Below are 18,756 nucleotides of genomic sequence, written 5' to 3' on the forward strand. Positions count from 1 at the left end.
GTAGAACACTACAGCACAAACAGGCCCTTCGGCCCACAAGTTGCGCCGATCATATCCATACCGACCAGGCCTATCTATAACCCTCAATCCCATTAAATCCCATGTACTCATCCAGAAGCCTCTTAAATGACCCCAGCGAGTTCGCCTCTACCACCACCGACGGCAGCCGATTCCACTCACTCACCACCCTCTGAGTGAAAAACTTACCCCTAACATCTCCTCTGTACTTGCTCCCCAGCACCTTAAACCTGTGTCCTCTTGTAGCGACCATTTCAGCCCTGGGAAATAGCCTCCGAGAATCCACCCTATCTATACCTCTCAACATCTTCTAAACCTCTATCAGGTCGCCTCTCAACCTTCGTCTCTCCAGGGAGAAGGGACCTAGCTCCCTCAACCTATCTTCATAAGGCATGCCTCCCAATCCAGGAGATACCTGGGAACACCACTATCTGGACATTCCCCTCCAAACCACTCACCATCCTGACTTGGAAATATATTCCTTCACTGTCGCTGGGTCAAAATCCTGGAACTCCCTCCCTAACGGCACACTGGGTGTGCCTACACCACATGGACTGCAGCAGTTCAAGAACGCAGCTCACCATCCCATGGGGCAGTTAGGGATGGGCAGTTAATGCTGGTCTAGCCAGCAATGGCCACATGCCAGAAATAATTTTAAAAGCACGTTTAAAGTGCATCTTTTCTTAAGGAAGTAAGTTGTGTGGGGTGGGATATTGACTGGGACTTCCTTGCTCCCGTTCAGAGAATTGCCTCTGGGATTTTTTGGCGTCCACCTGAGTGATTTATTGCGTCATCTGAAAAACAGCACCTTGGACAGGGGGTAGGGCCTGGCTGGGATTGTGGTCGGTGCGGACTCGATGGGCCGAATGGACTCCTTCTGCACTGTAGGTTCTATGACGGTGCAGCGCTCCCTCATACTGACATTGGAGTGTCAGCTTTTAAACCCTGGGAGGTTTGTTGCGGGTGTGGGAGAGGTTAGCCTTCGAGCAATGGTCTCACTGAAGCTCCCGGTACTGTCTCACCCTCATGTCCATCATTCCCGGTGGAAAGTCAGTTCATTAAATGTCCGTTAGGGGCATGTTACTGGTCTCGGGTCCTGTTCTTGAGCTGCTTCTGCTGTCCAATCGCTTCATGGCGAATCTGTATCCCAACTCCACCGACACACCTGGACTCATCCTTATCCAGCTAACAACATCTCTCCGATTAGAAATGTCTAACTGACCCCTCCCGCAACACCTTTTTGAGGGAGAAGGTTCCAGATTTCCACTCCCCTCTGTGTGAGTTAGTGCCCCCCCCACACCCACCACCCCCCCCACACCTCCCCCCCCACCTCCCCACACCCCGAACGGCCTGTTCTGTGCAACACATTGAACTGTTCTGCCCCCAGTGTATCAGGAACAGGGCGAGTGATTAACTCCTCTGTCTTGACCCCCCCTTTTCTGAATCCAGAAATGGTTTTTGACCCAACGCCCACTCCCCACCCCACACCCCACAGGGCGATCTGTCACTTGTTTCCCTGCTTTCACAGCGCACTGAGCCTCGCTCTGCTGTCAGCACGTTCCACTATCTGACCTCGCTTTAACACTCCCTTCGTCTTGCGCCCACACCTGCCCCCCCCCCCCCCCCACCCCCTCCTAAACAGAATAAAACCCAACACATTTCTTAGAGCCATAGAGGTTTACAGCATGGAAACAGGCCCTTCGGCCCAACTTGTCCATGCCACCCTTTTGTTTTAAACCCGTAAGCTAGTCCCAATTGCCCGCGTTTGGCCCGTATCCCTCTCTCCCCATCGCACCCATGTAACTGTCCAAACGCTTTTTAAAAATCAAAATTGTACCCGCCCCTACTACTGCCTCTGGCAGCTTGTTCCAGACACTCACCACCCTCTGTGTAAAAAAAAAATTGCCCCTCTGGACACTTTTGTATCTCTCCCCTCTCACCTTAAACCTCTGCCCTCTAGTTTTAGACTCCCCTACCTTTGGGGAAAAGATATTGACCATCTCGCTGATCTGTGCCCCTCATTATTTTATAGACCTCTGCAAGATTACCCCTCTACGCTCCAGAGAAAAAAGTCCCAGTCTATCCAGCCTCTCCTTATAACTCAATCCATCAAGTCCGGGTAGCATCCTAGTAAATCTTTTCTGTGCTCTTTCAAGTTTAATAATATCCTTTCTATAATAGGATGACCAGAACTGTACACAGTATTCCAAGTGTGGCCTTACCAATGTCTTGTACAACTTCAACAAGACGTCCCAACTCCTGTATTCAGTGTTCTGACCGAGGAAACCAAGCATGCCGAATGCCTTCTTCACCACCCTGTCCACCTGTGACTCCACTTTCAAGGAGCTATGAACCTGTACCCCTAGATCTCTTCATCTCTTTAACTCTGTAGAAGAGTCACGTGGATGCGGAACGTTAACTCTGTTTTTCGCTGCTGAGTTTATCCAGAAATTTTTGTTCCTTGTTCTTTATTTAGGAACCCACTGACCTCTGTTCCATACGTCCTTGGCCAATAAGATGCCACAAATACCAGATTTAATTGGGCCGGTCTTTATGTTATTTTGTGGGATCGAGTTCCTCATTCCTACAAACCCGTCGCGTGTTACCTGAACGCTTCCTATTATTTTTGTTTGTTTTAAATTGTTCTTGGGATCTGTGTGTCGCTGGCTGGGCCAGCATTTATTGATGCCGGCGTTGGACTGGGGTAAACACAGTAAGAAGTCTCACAACACCAGGTTAGAGTCCAACCAGAGTTAGAGTTCAGAACCTCCCACTCACCTGACGGAGGAACACCGTTTCCGAAAGCTTGTGAGATTACTATCAAATAGACTGGTTGGACTCTAACCTGGTGTTGTGAGACTTCTTACAGCACTTATTACCCATCCCTAGTTGCCCGAGGGCAGTTGAGAGTCAACCACATTGCTGTGGCTCTGGAGTCACATGTAGGCCAGACAGGGTAAGGATGGCAGATTTCCTTCCCTAAAGGGCAGTGGTGAACCAGATCATAGAATCTACAGCGCGAAAGGGGGCCAGTTGGCCCATCAAATCTGCACCGACCACAATCCCACCTAGTCCCTATCCCCATAGCCCCACATATTTACCCCGCTATTCCCCCGACAGTAAGGGGCAATTTAGCACGGCCAATCAACTTAACCCGCACGTTTTTCTATTGTGGGACGAAACTGGAGCACTCGGAGGAACCCCACACCGATCGGGGGAGTAAACTCCACATAGTCCAAGCTGGGAGTTGAACCTGGGTCCTTGGCGCTGTGAGGCAGCCGTGCTAACACACTGAGATGGGTTGTTGAAATTAATGATGATTTCACGGGCATCGTTACCAAGACTAGCTTTTATGTTCCAAACTTTTATTAAACGAACTAGATCTATTTTGAGAATTGAATTTAAATTCCACTGGTTGTCCTGACCCTGGATCTCCGGGCCTCTGGATTACTAGTTTAGTGACGTTCCCATCCCACTGCCCTCTTCCCAGTTGAACGAGCAGGAATCCGGTGGGAGAAAAGTGGGAAGGGGAGACAGGGTGGAAATGCTCTCTCTCCTTTTTGTTCCATTTCTAATCCTCGATTCCCACCGGACAGGTCTGACTTCTGAAGGAATTTACCGGAAGAGTGGACAAAAGTCAAAGACCACAAACCTGCTGGAGATGTTTCTGAAGGATGCCCGCAGTGTCAGGCTGAGGGAAGGGGACCACCACGTTGACGATGTGTCCAACACACTGAAGCGTTTCTTCAGAGAGAGTATCCAAGAGAGCATCTTCACCAACGAGGCCTACCAGGACTGGTTTCACACCTCCAGTACGCCAATAACTCGCCAACTTGTAATCACCTCTTAAGAGATCTGAGGAGAGCAGGGCTGCCTTCCTCAGAGTACAGAACGTTAAGGGCAGACTTGAGGGAGTAAATATGGAGAATCTGTTTCCCGGTGACAGGAGGGTCACAGATTGAGGACAGTTGGCATGAGGGGCAGAGAAGGAGAGGACGAGGCATTGGGAGGGGGATTCGCTGCTTCCCCTGGTCTCGCCATGGCGTTTCTTGGTGACGGGAGGTGGCGTGCCATTGGCTGGCGGTGAGATCCCGCTGCTGTCGATGGGATTTCCCATCGAATCCACCCCACGCCTCTGCGAATTCCACAGCAGGGGCACGTCATCGATGGCGGGACTGGAAGACCCTGCCGGTGTGAGTAGCTGGAGAATTCCAGCCATTATCTCACCGCAGTGATCCGGAGCTTGCTGTCTGGAAGGTGGGGTCATTGGAGGGGGAGGGGAGGGGGGTCCTGGGTGGGGAGGTTGGGGGAGGTGAGGGGGTGGTGGGTAGGAGAGCAGGTTCCATGGTGACCACCAAAGGGAGTTGGATAAAGGACTTGGGAGGGGATCGGGTGGTAGGGGCTCTGCTCCGCGCACGGGTGGGGATCGGAACGCTTGCTCCATTGGGATGCACGTGTCCAGTGAGGATGGGTGCTGTGCCTCAGTTCATCCCCACTCTCCTCGCCCCCGTCACCCCCCGCCCCCTCACCACCGCCCCCTCACCATCGCATCATGGAGGATGTGGGAAGCCGGGAATCCCTCGATCGGCCGAATCCCCCGTCTCCCAGTGCGATAGTTGTAGAAGTGTTAATGTCACACTCTCTCTCAGCCAATGGGTTTTCCTGTCAATATTCCCGGTAATTCTCAGCGTTCCCTGCAGGCTGAGGAGGTAGAGAATCAGTGAGTGCTGAAATCATTGCTTCAGTCTGTGTGACGCTATCTGACCCCTGTGAATTTCTCTGTATCTCAGTGATCCCTGGAGAGAAACAGAAGATCCAGCAGTATCAGACACTCTTCACAAGCCTTCCTCAGGTCAACCGAGCAACACTCAAAGCCTTGATCAACCATCTGTATTGGTAAGACTCCGAATCCCAGTCCATCACCGCGGATACGCTGAAAACATTACCCTGGAAACGGTGACCTCACACCCCCCCAAGATCCTGAGCAGGAGACCCCCAAAATCGTGCCCAAAGTCTTCTCATGAACCATTGCCTGAAACACCCCAATCCCATGTGTGAGCCTTGGCTCAATGTTCAGGACTCTTGTCTCAGAGTTAAAATATTCTGGGTTCAAATCCCAGACACTGAACACAATAACCTCAACCGATATTCCAGTGCAGTGCTGAGGGAGCGCCGCACTGTCAGAGGGTCAGTGCTGAGGGAGCGCCGCACTGTCAGAGGGTCAGTGCTGAGGGAGTGTCGGTGCGGCACTCCCTCAGCACTGACCCTCTGACAGTGCGGCACTCCCTCAGCACTGACCCTCTGACAGTGCGGCACTCCCTCAGCACTGACCCTCTGACAGTGCGGCACTCCCTCAGCACTGACCCTCTGACAGTGCGGCACTCCCTCAGCACTGACCCTCTGACAGTGCGGCACTCCCTCAGCACTGACCCTCTGACAGTGCGGCACTCCCTCAGCACTGACCCTCTGACAGTGCGGCACTCCCTCAGCACTGACCCTCTGACAGTGCGGCGCTCCCTCAGCACTGTGCTGGATTTTGTCTCTGGCGTGATGCTTGAACTCACAACCTTCTGACTCTTGAAGCGAGAGATGATGGACGGTAACCAGTCCAAACTGATGGTGCTCCAGGTCCGCGTTATTTCTCAGCCATAAACTCTCCACTTCGCCAAGAGCGGGCGGGTAAGTGGAACTGAGTCCACAGAAAGATCAGCCATGATCTTATTGAATGGTGGAGCAGGATCGAGGGGCCGGATGGCCCACTCCTGTTCCCAGTTCCCATGAACTTATGTTCTCAAACCATGGCAACGCCAGGTTGGGGTTAAGGGAAGCCCCTTGAAGACCTGGTGCTTTGCGGACTGTGTGTGGGGGACCAAAAGAGAAAATACTGGAAAATCTCAGCGGGCCTGGCAGCATCAGTGAGGAGAGAAAGGAGCTGACGTTTCGAGTCTTGATGGGAACGTGTGTTGGGGAATGTGTTTTGTGATCGGTGTTTAATGATTGGCGATTTTTGTGCTCAGTGTTCAGAGGGTTTCGGACAAGAACCAGATGACGATGCACAACCTGGCCATTGTGTTTGGGCCCACCCTCTTCCAGACAGATGGACAGGACAATAAGGCAGGCCGTGTGGTTGAGGATCTCATCAACCATTTCATTGACCTTTTCAACGTAAGTTACACTCTCGCTGTGGCTTCCTGTCTCACCTCCTCCCTCGGACCCTTGTTATACACCTCACTGCTGCCTCCTTTAAACTCCGACTCCCATTTACTCCCTGAGCATGAATAGATATCGTAACTATTTGTGTCCCCAGCGCTAATTCCTGTGACGTTCCATTATTTACACATCGCCATCCTGAAAATGCCTCTCTGATCCCAACTCTCTGTCTTCTATCAGTTAGCCAACCCTCTATCTATGCTAATATACTACTCTTCAAAACCATGGACTCTTTTTAACTTATTAAGTAGCCTTTTGTGTGGTAACTTATCGAACACCTTTGGGAAATCTAAGTATATCACATCTACTGGTTCCCCTTTATCTATCCTGCTCATTATCCCCTCAAAAAATTTTAATGAATTGCTCGGACCTTTTTTCCCCCTCATGAAGCCACGCTAACTCTGCCTGATTATATTATGTAATTCTGGACACTGTACTATTAGGCCCTTTATAATGGACGCAAACATTTTCCCACTGACAGATGTTAAGCTAATTGGCCTGTTTTTGTCTCCCTCCCTTTTTGAATAAGGGTGTTACATTAGCAGTTTCCAATCCTCTGGGACTTCTCAGAATTGAAGGATTATTGGGAGATTACTACCAGTGCATCCATTATCTCTGTCGCTACTTCCTTTTAAATCCTGGGATGTAACCCATCTGACCCAGGGGACTTATCAGCCTTTAGCCCTGTTAGTTTCTCTAGTACTTTTCCTCAAATGTAATTGTATTTATTTTCTTGCCTCCTTCTGTCCCTTGATTATTTAGTACTTTCGGAACGTTATCAGTATTTTCCACTTGAATATTGACGCAATGTATTTGTTTAACTCCTCTGCCATTTCCTGATTCGATGTGGGTATGCCGGCGTTGGACTGGCGTAAACACAGTAAAAAGTCTGACAACACCAGGTTTTAGTCCAACCTATTTATTTGACAATATACTCGCAAGCTTTCGGGTTAGCCCCTTCGTCAGGTGAATGGAGAGTTCTGGCCTCAGACAGAGCATATAAAGCACAGACAGTTTAGAGATTACTGATTAGAATGCGAATCCAGCTTCCCAGCCTTCAGGAGAACAGTGACCACAATACCACACAACCCTGCCACAGCAACCTCTGCAAGACATGCCGGATCATCGACATGGACACCATCATCACACGTGAGAATACCGTCCACCAGGTACATGGTAAATACTCTTGCAACTCGGCCAACATTGTCTACCTGATACGTTGCAAGAAAGGATGTCCCGAAGCATGGTACATTGGGGAGACCATGCAGACGCTACGACAACGGATGAATGAACATCGCTCGACAATCACCAGGCAAGACTGTTCCCTTCCTGTTGGCGAACACTTCAGTGGTCACGGGCATTCAGCCTCTGACCTTCGGGTAAGCATTCTCCAAGACGGCCTTCACGACACACGACAGCGCAGAGTCGCTGAACAGAGACTGATAGCCAAGTTCCGCACACATGAGGACGGTCTCAACAGGGATCTTGGGTTCATGTCGCACTATCTGTAACCCCCGTGACTTGCCTGGGTTTACAAAACCTCACTTACTGTACTGTCTGGAGACAATACACATCTCTTTAAACTGTGATCAGTGCTCCTTCCACTCACATTATCAGCCACTTCAGGTCTTGAACAGCAGGTTAGGTGTAAGGATTCGCATTCTAATCAGTAATCTCTAAACTGTCTGTGCTTTATATGCTCTGTCTGAGGCCAGAACTCTCCATTCACCTGACGAAGGGGCTAACCCGAAAGCTTGCGAGTATATTATCAAATAAATAGGTTGGACTAAAACCTGGTGTTGTCAGACTTTTTACTGTATTTCCTGATTCCCCATTATTATTTCCCCAGTCTCATTCTCTAAGGGGCCAATGTTCATTTTGGCCTCTCCCTTTTTATATATTTGAAGAAACTCTCGCTGTCTGTATCCATCACATCGGCGAGTTTATCTTCTCCATTTCTATTATTTTTGGTCATCTTTTGCTGGTTTTTAAACCTTTTCCAATTTTCTGCTTTGCCACTAATCTTTGTAACATTGCATGTTTATTCTTTCATAGGATCTGTAGAATCATAGAATCTGCAGTGCAGAAGGAGGCCATTTGGCCCATCGAGTCTGCATTGACCACAATCCCACCCAGACCCTATCCCCATAACTCCACGCATTTACCCTAGCTAGTCCCCCAGGGGGCAATTTAGCACGGCCAATCAACCTAACCCGCACATCTTTGGAGTGTGGGAGGAAAGTGGAGCATCCGGAGGAAACCCATGCAGACACGGGGAGAATGTGCAAACTCCACAGTGACAGTGACCCAAGGCTGGAATTCAGCCTGGGTCCCTGGCGCTGTGAGGCAGCAGTGCTAACCACCGTGCTCCCCCCACACATGCCACCATGGTTTAACACAATCCTTATCTTCTTTGGTGAACCATGGCTGATTTATCCCCTTCCTAAAATCCTCATTCCTCACTGGGATATATCTTTGTTGTGAGCCATGAACTATTTTCAGAAACATTTGTCACCGTCTTTCCTGCTAAACTCCTTTCCCCAGTCCACTCCAACCAAACCTGACCTCGTTCCCTTCTGATTACCTTTATTTAAGTTTAGCACAGCTGATTTTGACCCACGTTTCTCACTCTCAAAATGAATTCTTATTTGACTATGTTATGATCACTATTTCCTCGGGGATCTTTTACTCTGGGCCTGTTTATTAAACCTGCCTCATTACCAGACCCAAAATAGTCTGATCCCTGATTGGATCCACAGCATGTTGTTCTAGGGAACTGTCCTGAATAAACTCTATGAATTCTTCCTCGCGGCTCCCTCTACTATTTTAATTTTCCCAACCTATATGAAGATTAAAGTCTCCTATGATTAAAGCACTGCCTTTTTTACATCCCCTCTATCTCCTGAAGCTCAGTCATGGAATATGTCTGAAGCGGAGATTGGTAGTGTTCTGATTAACAATGTAAAGGATTGTGGGGATATTGAGGATCAAAGGCATTTGAGTGGCTAGTATTGAACAGCACAGGAAGAAGTTTCTCAACACCAGGTTAAAATCCAACAGGTTTATCTGGAATCACAAGGTTTTGGAGCACTGCCCCTTTACCAGGTGATTGAATAGCAGGTTTGGGGGGCTGAATGGCCTTTGCCTGCTCCAGTGTTCTTCCATAGATCCCTACTGTGCAGAGAGAGGCCCTTCGGCCCATCGAGTCTGCACCGAACACAATCCCACCCAGGCCCTACCCCCCTATCCCTATATATTATACCCACTAAACCCTCTAACCTACACATCCCTGGACACTAAAGGGGCAATTTCTTAGCATGGCCAATCAACCTAACCCGCACATCTTTGGACTGTGGGAGGAAACATAAGAACATAAGAAATAGGAGCAGGAGTAGGCCACCTAGCCCTTCGAAACCCACACAGACACGAGGAGGATGTGCAGACTCCACACAGACAGTGACCTGAGCCGGGAATGGAACCCAGGACCCTGGGGCTGTGCAGCAGCAGTGCTGACCCAAACGGATTGAAGGGTGATGTGGGGTAACTGTGAGTGGGTGTAAGTGCGGTCTGGGTGAACAGGAATAAAGCCTCTCTCTGTCTCTCTCGATATGCAGATTGATGAACAGCAACTCAAGAAGCAGCTGGATGAGATTGTCAGCATCATTAAGCTGCGGGATGTGTGCCTGATGCAGTCCAGCCAGGTAATCGGGGGATGTGAGACACACACACAGTAAGACGTTTTCCCAGGGCTGCGTTTTGACACTTGCCTGTGTGCGCGTGTCGCTTTTTAAAACTCTAAAATTCTTTCACTGGGATGTGGGTGTCGCTGGCTGGGCTGGCATTTGTTGCTCAACCTAATTGCCCTCCAGCGGATGGCAATGAGCCACCAACACCCACGCTCAGTGGCAGCCGTGTGCACCATCTACAAGACGCAACTCACCAACGCTCCTTAGACAGCACCTTCCAAACCCACGACCACTACAATACGGAAGGACAAAAGCAGCAGATACCTGGGAGCGCTCCCCAAACCCCTCACCATCCTGACCTGGAAATATATCATTGTTCCTTCCCTGTCAAAATCCTGGAACTCCCTCCCTAACAGCGCTGTGGGTGTACCGACACCACGTGGACTGCAGCAGTTCAAGAATACAGCTCACCACCACCCTCTCAAGGACAATTATGGGGAGGTGATGGTCTAGAGGTATTATTGCAAAACTATTAATCCAGAAGCTCAGCTCATGTTCTGGGGACCCGGGTTCGAATCCCACCACGGCAGATGGTGGAATCTGAATTCAATAAAATATATCTGGGATTAAGAATCTACTGATGACCATGAAACCATTGTCGGTTGTCGGAAAAACCCATCTGGTTCACTAATGTCCCTTTAGGGAAGGAAATCTGCCGTCTTTACTCGGTCTGGCCTACACGTGACTCCAGACCCACAGCAATGTGGGTGACTCTCAACTGCCCTCCAAGGGCAACTAGGGATGGGCAATGAATGTTGGCCCAGCCAGTGACACCTGTGTCCCAAGACTGAGTAAAAAAATAAATGAAGAAATTAGATCTAGCTCTCTAGGCTAAAGGGATCAAGGAATATGAGGGGAAATGGGGATCAGGATACTGAATTTGATGATCTGTCATGGTCAAAATGAATGGCGGAGCAGGCTCGAAGGGCCAAATGGCCTACTGTTGCTATGTTTCTACAGTCTAGCAAGCACCATCCCATGTGTGAATATAATGGATACAGGGCTGGTATTGTGGGTACAGCGCGAAACACCAGTTGTAAAACGGATGGGCCTGTGTCCCAGTGTGAGTTGGGGATGTATGACTGATCCCTCTCTGAGTGACTGTCTCTGCTCCCTTGTGTAGAACGCGGGTGACTTTATCTGCACCGTGTACCTGGAGGAGAAGAAGTCGGAATGTGAGCTGAGCTTGAAGGTGAGTTGGGAATTAACGGTTCAGGTTGTTCAGTTATTTCTCCAGTGGGGTTCTTTGATACGAGGTGCGAAGGGAGCGGTCTGTCCTCGCCCTGTGTCTGTGGCTATCCTTCTCCTTAAGCTGTGCACACGGTGGAGGTGATGGCCCAGTGGTATTATCACTAGATTATTAATCCAGAAACTCAGCTCATGTTCTGGGGGACCCGGGTTCGAATCCCACCACAGCAGATGGTGGAATTTGAATTCAATAAAAAAAAATCTGGAATTAAGAATCTACTGATGACCATGAAATCATTGTTCATTGTCGGAAAAACCCATCTGGTTCACTAATATCCCTTTAGGGAAGGAAATCCTGACCTGGTCTGGTCTACATGTGACTCCAGTCCCACACCAATGTGGTTGACTCCCAACTGCCCTCTGAAATGACCGAGCGAGGCACTCAGTTTAAGGGCAACTAGGGATGGGCAATAAATGCTGATTCCCATGTATCACAAATCAATTAAAAAACACACCCACTTACTGGAATGGTGAAGGGTTGAGTGTGGAGATAATACCTTCCACCATTGGTCCAGCCTTCAAGGAATCCACTTTCCCCCAGCCAATCGGAGGGCATAGAGCCTTCATTATCTGATTGGATGGTTCTGGACTGGTTTGGTTGTTTGGAAACCACCAGGAAAAAAAATGGCGGATTGATAATCATCCAATCAGGACATGGCGGACAGTCTGAGCTTTGATTGGTGCAGGGGGTTGGGGGTGGGGTGACAGCAGCGTCAAGCCACCAATCAGAGGGGTTCTGGGGGGGGCAAATCCCAGAGGTCACATGATGAAGCCTCCAATCAGACTTGGCCACCCAAGGGGAGACTTTATCCTCATTGTTTTTGGGCGGCCGATCTGTAGTTTAGTAGTTAGAGCGGCCCGGTGGCTCAGTGGGTTAGCCCCGCTGCCTCACGGTGCCAAGGACCCGGGTTCGATTCCCGGCTCGGGTCACTGTGTGGAGCCTGCGTGTTCTCCCTGTGTCTTTCCTCCAAATGCTCCCGTTTCCTCCCACAGTCCGAAAGATGTGCTGTTTAGGTGCATCGGCCGTGCAAAATTCTCCCTTAGGCTGGAATTTTACCTGCCCGAGGCTTTTAAGATTGACCCCGAGGCCAACAGAGAACGCGGTTCTCCGAGGTGTCGGTAAAACCAGGGCCTCAGTGTCTCGGGACGTACAGGTTCGGGGGATTAGCCACGGGAAATGTGTGGGGTCACAGGTGGGGTGCTGAGCCTGGGTAAGGTGCTCCGTCAGCGAGTCGGTGCAGACCTGATGGGCTGAATGGCCTCATTCTGCACTGCCAGGATTCTGTGATTAAGCGGGTGCTGACCCCAGGGTTTCCGTTCCAGTCGTCTGGAGGGTAGAGCGGGGGGGGATTGGGTTGGGGGGGGTGGTGGTGTGGGGGGATGGAAATTGACCCCGTGGTGATGTGTAAGGTGCCCAGCTCACCCGTCCGAATCTCCCCCTCGTCCCCCCCCCACCCCCCCCGCAGGTCCCGGCGACCATGACAGCCCAGGAACTGGCCAACGAGATCCTCTACCTGCGCAAACTGATGACCAAGGAGAAGGACAACTGGAGCTGTTTCGAGGTGATCGAGAGGGAGGAAATGGGTGAGTCCCACCCCCCACCCCACCCCACCCCACCCCACAACCCTCCCACGTCTGTGTGAACCTGTTATAAACCGCACCGATGGCTCAGTATAGGTAGGGGGGAGAGTCGGGGGTTGGGGGGGGGGGGTGTCTCCGTCCACAGTTGCTGACAGTTCCAGCGCTGTTTATTATCCGTGATTGACGAAGTTTGCAAAGCGCTTTATCGGACAGCCCCGGTGGGGACCAGCTGGGGGCGACGTTGATCCAGTGAATAGAAGCCGGGCGCAGCCTCAGAGGGAGAGTTGGAGATCGGAATAGTGTGTCCGTCAGCGAGGGGCACCCTCGGCGAGCGAGGGGGGGGGGGGGGGGGGGCGTGTGACCGACCTCTCCTCCATCTCAGTGGGCCGTCAGATCGAAATTGGGTTTGTTCAACGTCCGCGACCCAGTGTATAAGATCAAATACACTTAATGCGCGCCAAATATTTCGTAACTGCTTATAGAAAATGCACAGCGGGGTTAGCGCTGCTGCCTCACACGGCTCCAGGGACCCGGGTTCGATTCCCGGCCTCGGGTCACTGTCTGTGTGGAGTCTGCACATTCTCCCCGTGTCTGCGTGGGTTTCCTCCGGGTGCTCCGGTTTCCTCCCACAGTCTGAAAGAGGTGCGGGTTAGGGTGCGTTGACCCAAACGGGCGCCGGACTGCGGCGACTCGGGGAATTTCACAGTAGCTTCATTGCAGTGTTAATGTCAGCCTTACTTGAACCATGAATAAGTGAGCTTTAAAAAAAACTCTTATGTTAATAGAACTATCAATAACTTTAAATGGTAAAAATAAAAAAATATATGTTGACGCAGTGGACACAGAGGGAGCTCACGGCTCTCACAGGCAATGTTGCGAGCGACTCGCTCACAACTCAGTTCGCTCGCCTTTGCTTTCCGAGTGAATCGTTTCAGCTGCACCAGCAGGAATAAAACTACATGGGTGGAAATCAGCAGAAAATAAAAAAACCCTGTGTGTGGGCAATGATAAACAGAATGTCTCGTGCAGCGTACTCCGAACCCAGGCGCGCCGCATACAGCCCCCAGGACACAGGTTGCACACTGCTGGTGTAGAGAGTCTGAAAGGCAGGAGAGAGAGAGAGAGAGAGAGGGCACAGGGAGGTGAAGCCATCACCAACAATGGGGGAGAATGTGGGACTCGCTCCCACGGGGAGTGGGGGAGAATGTGGGACTCGCTCCCACGGGGAGTGGGGAGAATGTGGGACTCGCTCCCACGGGGGGTGGGGAGAATGTGGGACTCGCTCCCACGGGGAGTGGGGGAGAATGTGGGACTCGCTCCCACGGGGGGAGTGGGGAGAATGTGGGACTCGCTCCCACGGGGAGTGGGGAGAATGTGGGACTCGCTCCCACGGGGAGTGGGGAGAATGTGGGACTCGCTCCCACGGGGAGTGGGGAGAATGTGGGACTCGCTCCCACGGGGGGTGGGGAGAATGTGGGACTCGCTCCCACGGGGAGTGGGGAGAATGTGGGACTCGCTCCCACGGGGAGTGGGGAGAATGTGGGACTCACTCCCACGGGGAGTGGGGAGAATGTGGGACTCGCTCCCACGGGGAGTGGGGAGAATGTGGGACTCACTCCCACGGGGGGTGGGGAGAATGTGGGACTCGCTCCCACGGGGAGTGGGGAGAATGTGGGACTCGCTCCCACGGGGAGTGGGGAGAATGTGGGACTCGCTCCCACGGGGAGTGGGGAGAATGTGGGACTCGCTCCCACGGGGAGAGTGGGGGAGAATGTGGGACTCGCTACCACGGGGAGTGGGGAGAATGTGGGACTCACTCCCGCGGGGAGTGGGGGAGAATGTGGGACTCGCTCCCACGGGGAGTGGGGAGGATGTGGGACTCGCTCCCATGGGGAGCAAGCGGCTCAGTGGTCAGTGCTGTTGCCTCACAGCGCCAGGGATCCGGGTTTGATTCCCAGCTTGGGTCACGGTCTGTGTGGAGTCTGCACATTCTCTCCATGTCTGCGTGGGTTTCCTCTGGGTCTCGCACAGTTCGAAAGACGTACTGGTTCAGGTGCGTTGACCCAATCAGGTGCCGGAATGTGGCAACTCGGGGAATTTCGTGGTAACTTCATTGCAGTGTTAATGTCAGCCTTACTTGTGACGAATAAATAAACTTAAAGGGAGTGATTGCGGTGAATAGTGTCGATGTGTTTAAGAGGAAGTGGGATTAAGAGATGAGGAAGAAGGGGACAGAAGGATATAGGGATGGGCCAGGCTGGAGAATTGTCATATGGAGCAGAAATACCAGCAGGGAATAGTTGGGCTGAGTGGCCTGTTTGTGTGCTGTAAATACAGTGCGATGACGGTTTTGGTAAAGTTGCTTTCATTAACACAAATTCTTCCTTTGTTTGAACAATGTGCGTTTCTGTTCCAGAACGACCACTACATTACGCAGAGAAAGTCTTACCCATTCTACACTCGCTGGGCACCGATAGTTATTTAGTGGTGAAGAAGAACATTGCCATGGAAACCATGCTGATGTACCTGGGTATGTACACCAAACCAAACCAGGCGCAAACCAAACGCAGACCAGACACAGACACAAACCAAAGCATTTGGTCCCAACCTGAAACTGGGGCAATTTGGTGTCACGTGTCACAGCGGGCGACATCGGGTTTGGGTTTTGGGTGGGAGTTCTCTGGGTCGGAGGGAGGGGGTAATGGGGCAGGAGGAGGAGGGTGGAATAGGGAAGTCGGAGGTAAAGGAGGGAGGAGGGGGAAAGTGAGGGGACGGGAATTTGCAGCAAGCAGTCATTCGGGGGAGATGGGAGGAGGAGAGGTAGCGGGGAGATGTTCCTGAACTGGAGTAGTTGGCAGGTCAGGAGAGTAAGAATAAAGTTTATTTATTAGTGTCGCAAGTAGACTTACATTAACACTGCAGTGAAGTTACTGTGAAAATCCCTTAGTCGCCACACACCGGTGCCTGTTCGGGTCAGTGAACCCTAACCAGTATGTCTTTCAGACTGTGGGAGGAAACCGGAGCACCCGGAGGAAACCCACGCAGACACGGGGAGAATGTGCAGACTCTGCACAGACAGTAACCCAAGCCGGGAATCGAACCCAGGTCCCTGGTGCTGTGAGGCAGCTGTGAGAGGGAGGCTGTGTTGAATCCGTACAAAACAAGAGTTTGGTCTTAGCCGTAATACTGTGTGCAGTTCTGGGCTCTGTGTTTTTAGGAAGGATATGAGGATGTTGGAGAGAGTGTAGAAAAGATTCATAAGACTGGTTTCATAAGGTGAGGAATTTCAATAACGTAGCTGGACTGGAGAAGAGGGGATTGTGTTCCCTGGAGAAGAGAATGCTGAGAGGAGATTTATAGAGATGTTCAAAATCGTAAGGGATCTGGACAAGGTAAATAGGGAGAAACTGTTCCTATTAGTAGCAAGAATGGGGGAAATGATGTAATGGTAATATCTCACAACCAGTAATCCAGCATCCTCGATTAGAATCTGGAATGTACTGTCTGAGAGTGTGGTGGAGACAGATTCACACAGCAAGTGGTTAGGATCTGGAATGTACTGTCTGAGAGTGTGGTGGAGACAGATTCACACAGTGAGTGGTTAGGATCTGGAATGTACTGTCTGAGAGTGTGGTGGAGACAGATTCACACAGCGAGTGGTTAGGATCTGGAATGTACTGTCTGAGAGTGTGGTGGAGACAGATTCACACAGTGAGTGGTTAGGATCTGGAATGTACTGTCTGAGAGTGTGGTGGAGACAGATTCACACAGCGAGTGGTTAGGATCTGGAATGTACTGTCAGAGAGTGTGGTGGAGACAGATTCACACAGCGAGTGGTTAGGATCTGGAATGTACTGTCAGAGAGTGTGGTGGAGACAGATTCACACAGCGAGTGGTTAGGATTTGTAATTATACTATCGAGACAGGTAGGGAATGGGGGAGAAGGACCATTCAAGTTCCGTTGACTCGGGCAGGATTTTCCGATTTTGGGGTGATCGCAGTTGGAAAATCCCACCTAATGACTCTAAATCTGATACAGCTCTTCTCTGGAACGCAGGTACTGTCAGACCTTCAGAGATTTTCTCGCACTTTCTGATTCATTCCCTCAGTGTTAGTTTGGAGGTGTTGTTGACCAGAGTTTGTTTCCCCAACCCCTGGTCACGGCAATCCAAAAACCCGGAACTCTGGGGATTTGTGGAAGGGTCTGGAATTCTCGGAGGCAGCTTATGGGATCTGAATCTCCACTAGGCCACCCACTGTTTCTGGAATTCTCTCCCCCAGACAGCAGTGGGGGCTGTGGGTCATTGAATATATTGGAGGCTGCGTTAGACCGATTGCTGATCTACAAGGGGGAGGGTCAGAGGTTATTGGGGTGAGGCAGGAATGCGGGGTCGGGGTTACAGACTGATCAGCCATGACCTTATTGAATGGTGGAGCAGGCTCGAAGGGCCAAATGGCCTACTCCTGTTCCTTATTTGGATGCTATTTCAGGAATGTACCAAGAGCACGGTGGCACAGTGGTTAGTACTGCTGCCTCATAGCGCCAGGGATCCGAGTTCGATTCCCGGGTTGAGTCACTGTCTGTTTGGAGTTTGCACATTCTCCCCGTGTCTGCGTGGGTTTCCTCTGGGTGCTCCGGTTTCCTCCCACAGTCCAAAGATGTGGAGGTTAAGTGCATTGGCCATGATAAATAGACCCTTAGGCAGGATGCATAGGTTACAGGGATGGGTGGGATTGTTGTTGGTGTGGACCTGATGGTCTGAATGGCCTCCTTCTGCACTGTAGGGTTTCCATGGTGATCACAGGAAGAGGTCAAAAAATGGGAAATGGGGCAAACTGGGGGATTGTAAATGGGGGAGATTAAATAAGGAGGAACCCTGTATGTGAGGGTGACTGAAGGTCGTGCTTACTGAGGCAGTGGGTGAACATACCGGGGCGGGGAGGGGGGGGGACAGTACTAAACAGACCAGAAAGGGTGAAACTGAAATCTCACCTCTCTCTCTCTCTCTCTCTCTCTCTTTCCCTCTCACCCTGCCTCCCTCTCCCTCCCTCTCTCTTCCCCTTTCTCACTCCCTTCACGTTCACTCTTCCCACAATTCCTCTCCCACTTTCTTCGCCCCCTCCCCCTTCATCCCCGTCTCATCCCCCATTTCTCTCTCCCTTTCTCTTTTCCACCTCTCTCTTCCTCTTTCCTCCTCCTCTCGTGCTCTCTCTCTCACTTCTATCTCTTTCTCTCCCCCTCCTTCCCACTCCTTGCTTGCCCATTCTCTCTCTCTCTCTCTCTCTCTCCCCCTCTCTCCTTTTCTCTTTCTGTCCCTCTCCTTCCTTCTCACTCCTCCCTCTCTCGCTCTCCCTCTTTCTCCTCTCTCTCTCCCCCTCCTTCTCCCTCCCTCTCTCCCTCTCTCCCTCTCTCCCTCTCTCCCCTCCTCCCCTCCTCCCCTCCTCCCCTCTCTCGCTCTCCCTCTTCCTCCTCTCTCTCTCTGTCCCCCTCCTTCTCCCTCTCTCTCTCCCTCCTCCCTTTCTCTCTCTCCCTCCTTTTCCCTCCTTTTCCCTCCTCCCCTCCTCCCTCCCTCCCTCCCTCCCCCTCCGCCCCGGTGTGGGTGATGCGTACAGCCAGCAGGGTGGCTGATCAGAAGCACGGGATGGTGAAGTTCCGAGAGGAGAAGAAGCTGGGATTGGGAGTGGGCAGTTTCAGCGATCGCTACTTCATGCTGACCGGCTTCACCCTCCGACTCTACAAGGAAGTGCGAGTGAGTAACCAATGGCTGTGAGAGGGGGAGGGGACACGCTGACGGGATTGGCTGACACTCGAGGCTGAGGGTGGCCACCCTCACTATCGAGGAACTCACTCACCCTCACTGCCCAATCACTGGGTCAGAGGCCGTGTCCAGCACAGGCCAGGACTGGACAAAATGGACAGCTTTCCCTTCCGTCACCACCCCTGGTGAAGCCA

General features: G+C 51.4%; 1 protein-coding gene across 1 annotated transcript in view; it reads left to right on the forward strand.

Annotated features, from left to right (window-relative positions):
* LOC145339383 (arf-GAP with Rho-GAP domain, ANK repeat and PH domain-containing protein 1-like) overlaps positions 1-18,756 on the forward strand; it is a 68,966-nt gene that overhangs the window by 22,818 nt on the left and 27,392 nt on the right. Inside the window, exons 12-19 of the mRNA XM_080183828.1 lie at positions 3,615-3,830; positions 4,809-4,914; positions 6,036-6,183; positions 9,843-9,929; positions 11,098-11,166; positions 12,689-12,806; positions 15,220-15,333; positions 18,417-18,553. Coding sequence (XP_080039954.1) covers positions 3,615-3,830; positions 4,809-4,914; positions 6,036-6,183; positions 9,843-9,929; positions 11,098-11,166; positions 12,689-12,806; positions 15,220-15,333; positions 18,417-18,553 — 995 coding nt within the window. The remainder of the gene's footprint in view (positions 1-3,614; positions 3,831-4,808; positions 4,915-6,035; positions 6,184-9,842; positions 9,930-11,097; positions 11,167-12,688; positions 12,807-15,219; positions 15,334-18,416; positions 18,554-18,756) is intronic.

The sequence above is a fragment of the Carcharhinus amblyrhynchos genome, unplaced genomic scaffold (genome assembly GCF_965287045.1).
Source record: "Carcharhinus amblyrhynchos unplaced genomic scaffold, sCarAmb.v2.hapA scaffold_436, whole genome shotgun sequence".
Classification (NCBI taxonomy): Eukaryota; Metazoa; Chordata; class Chondrichthyes; order Carcharhiniformes; family Carcharhinidae; genus Carcharhinus; species Carcharhinus amblyrhynchos.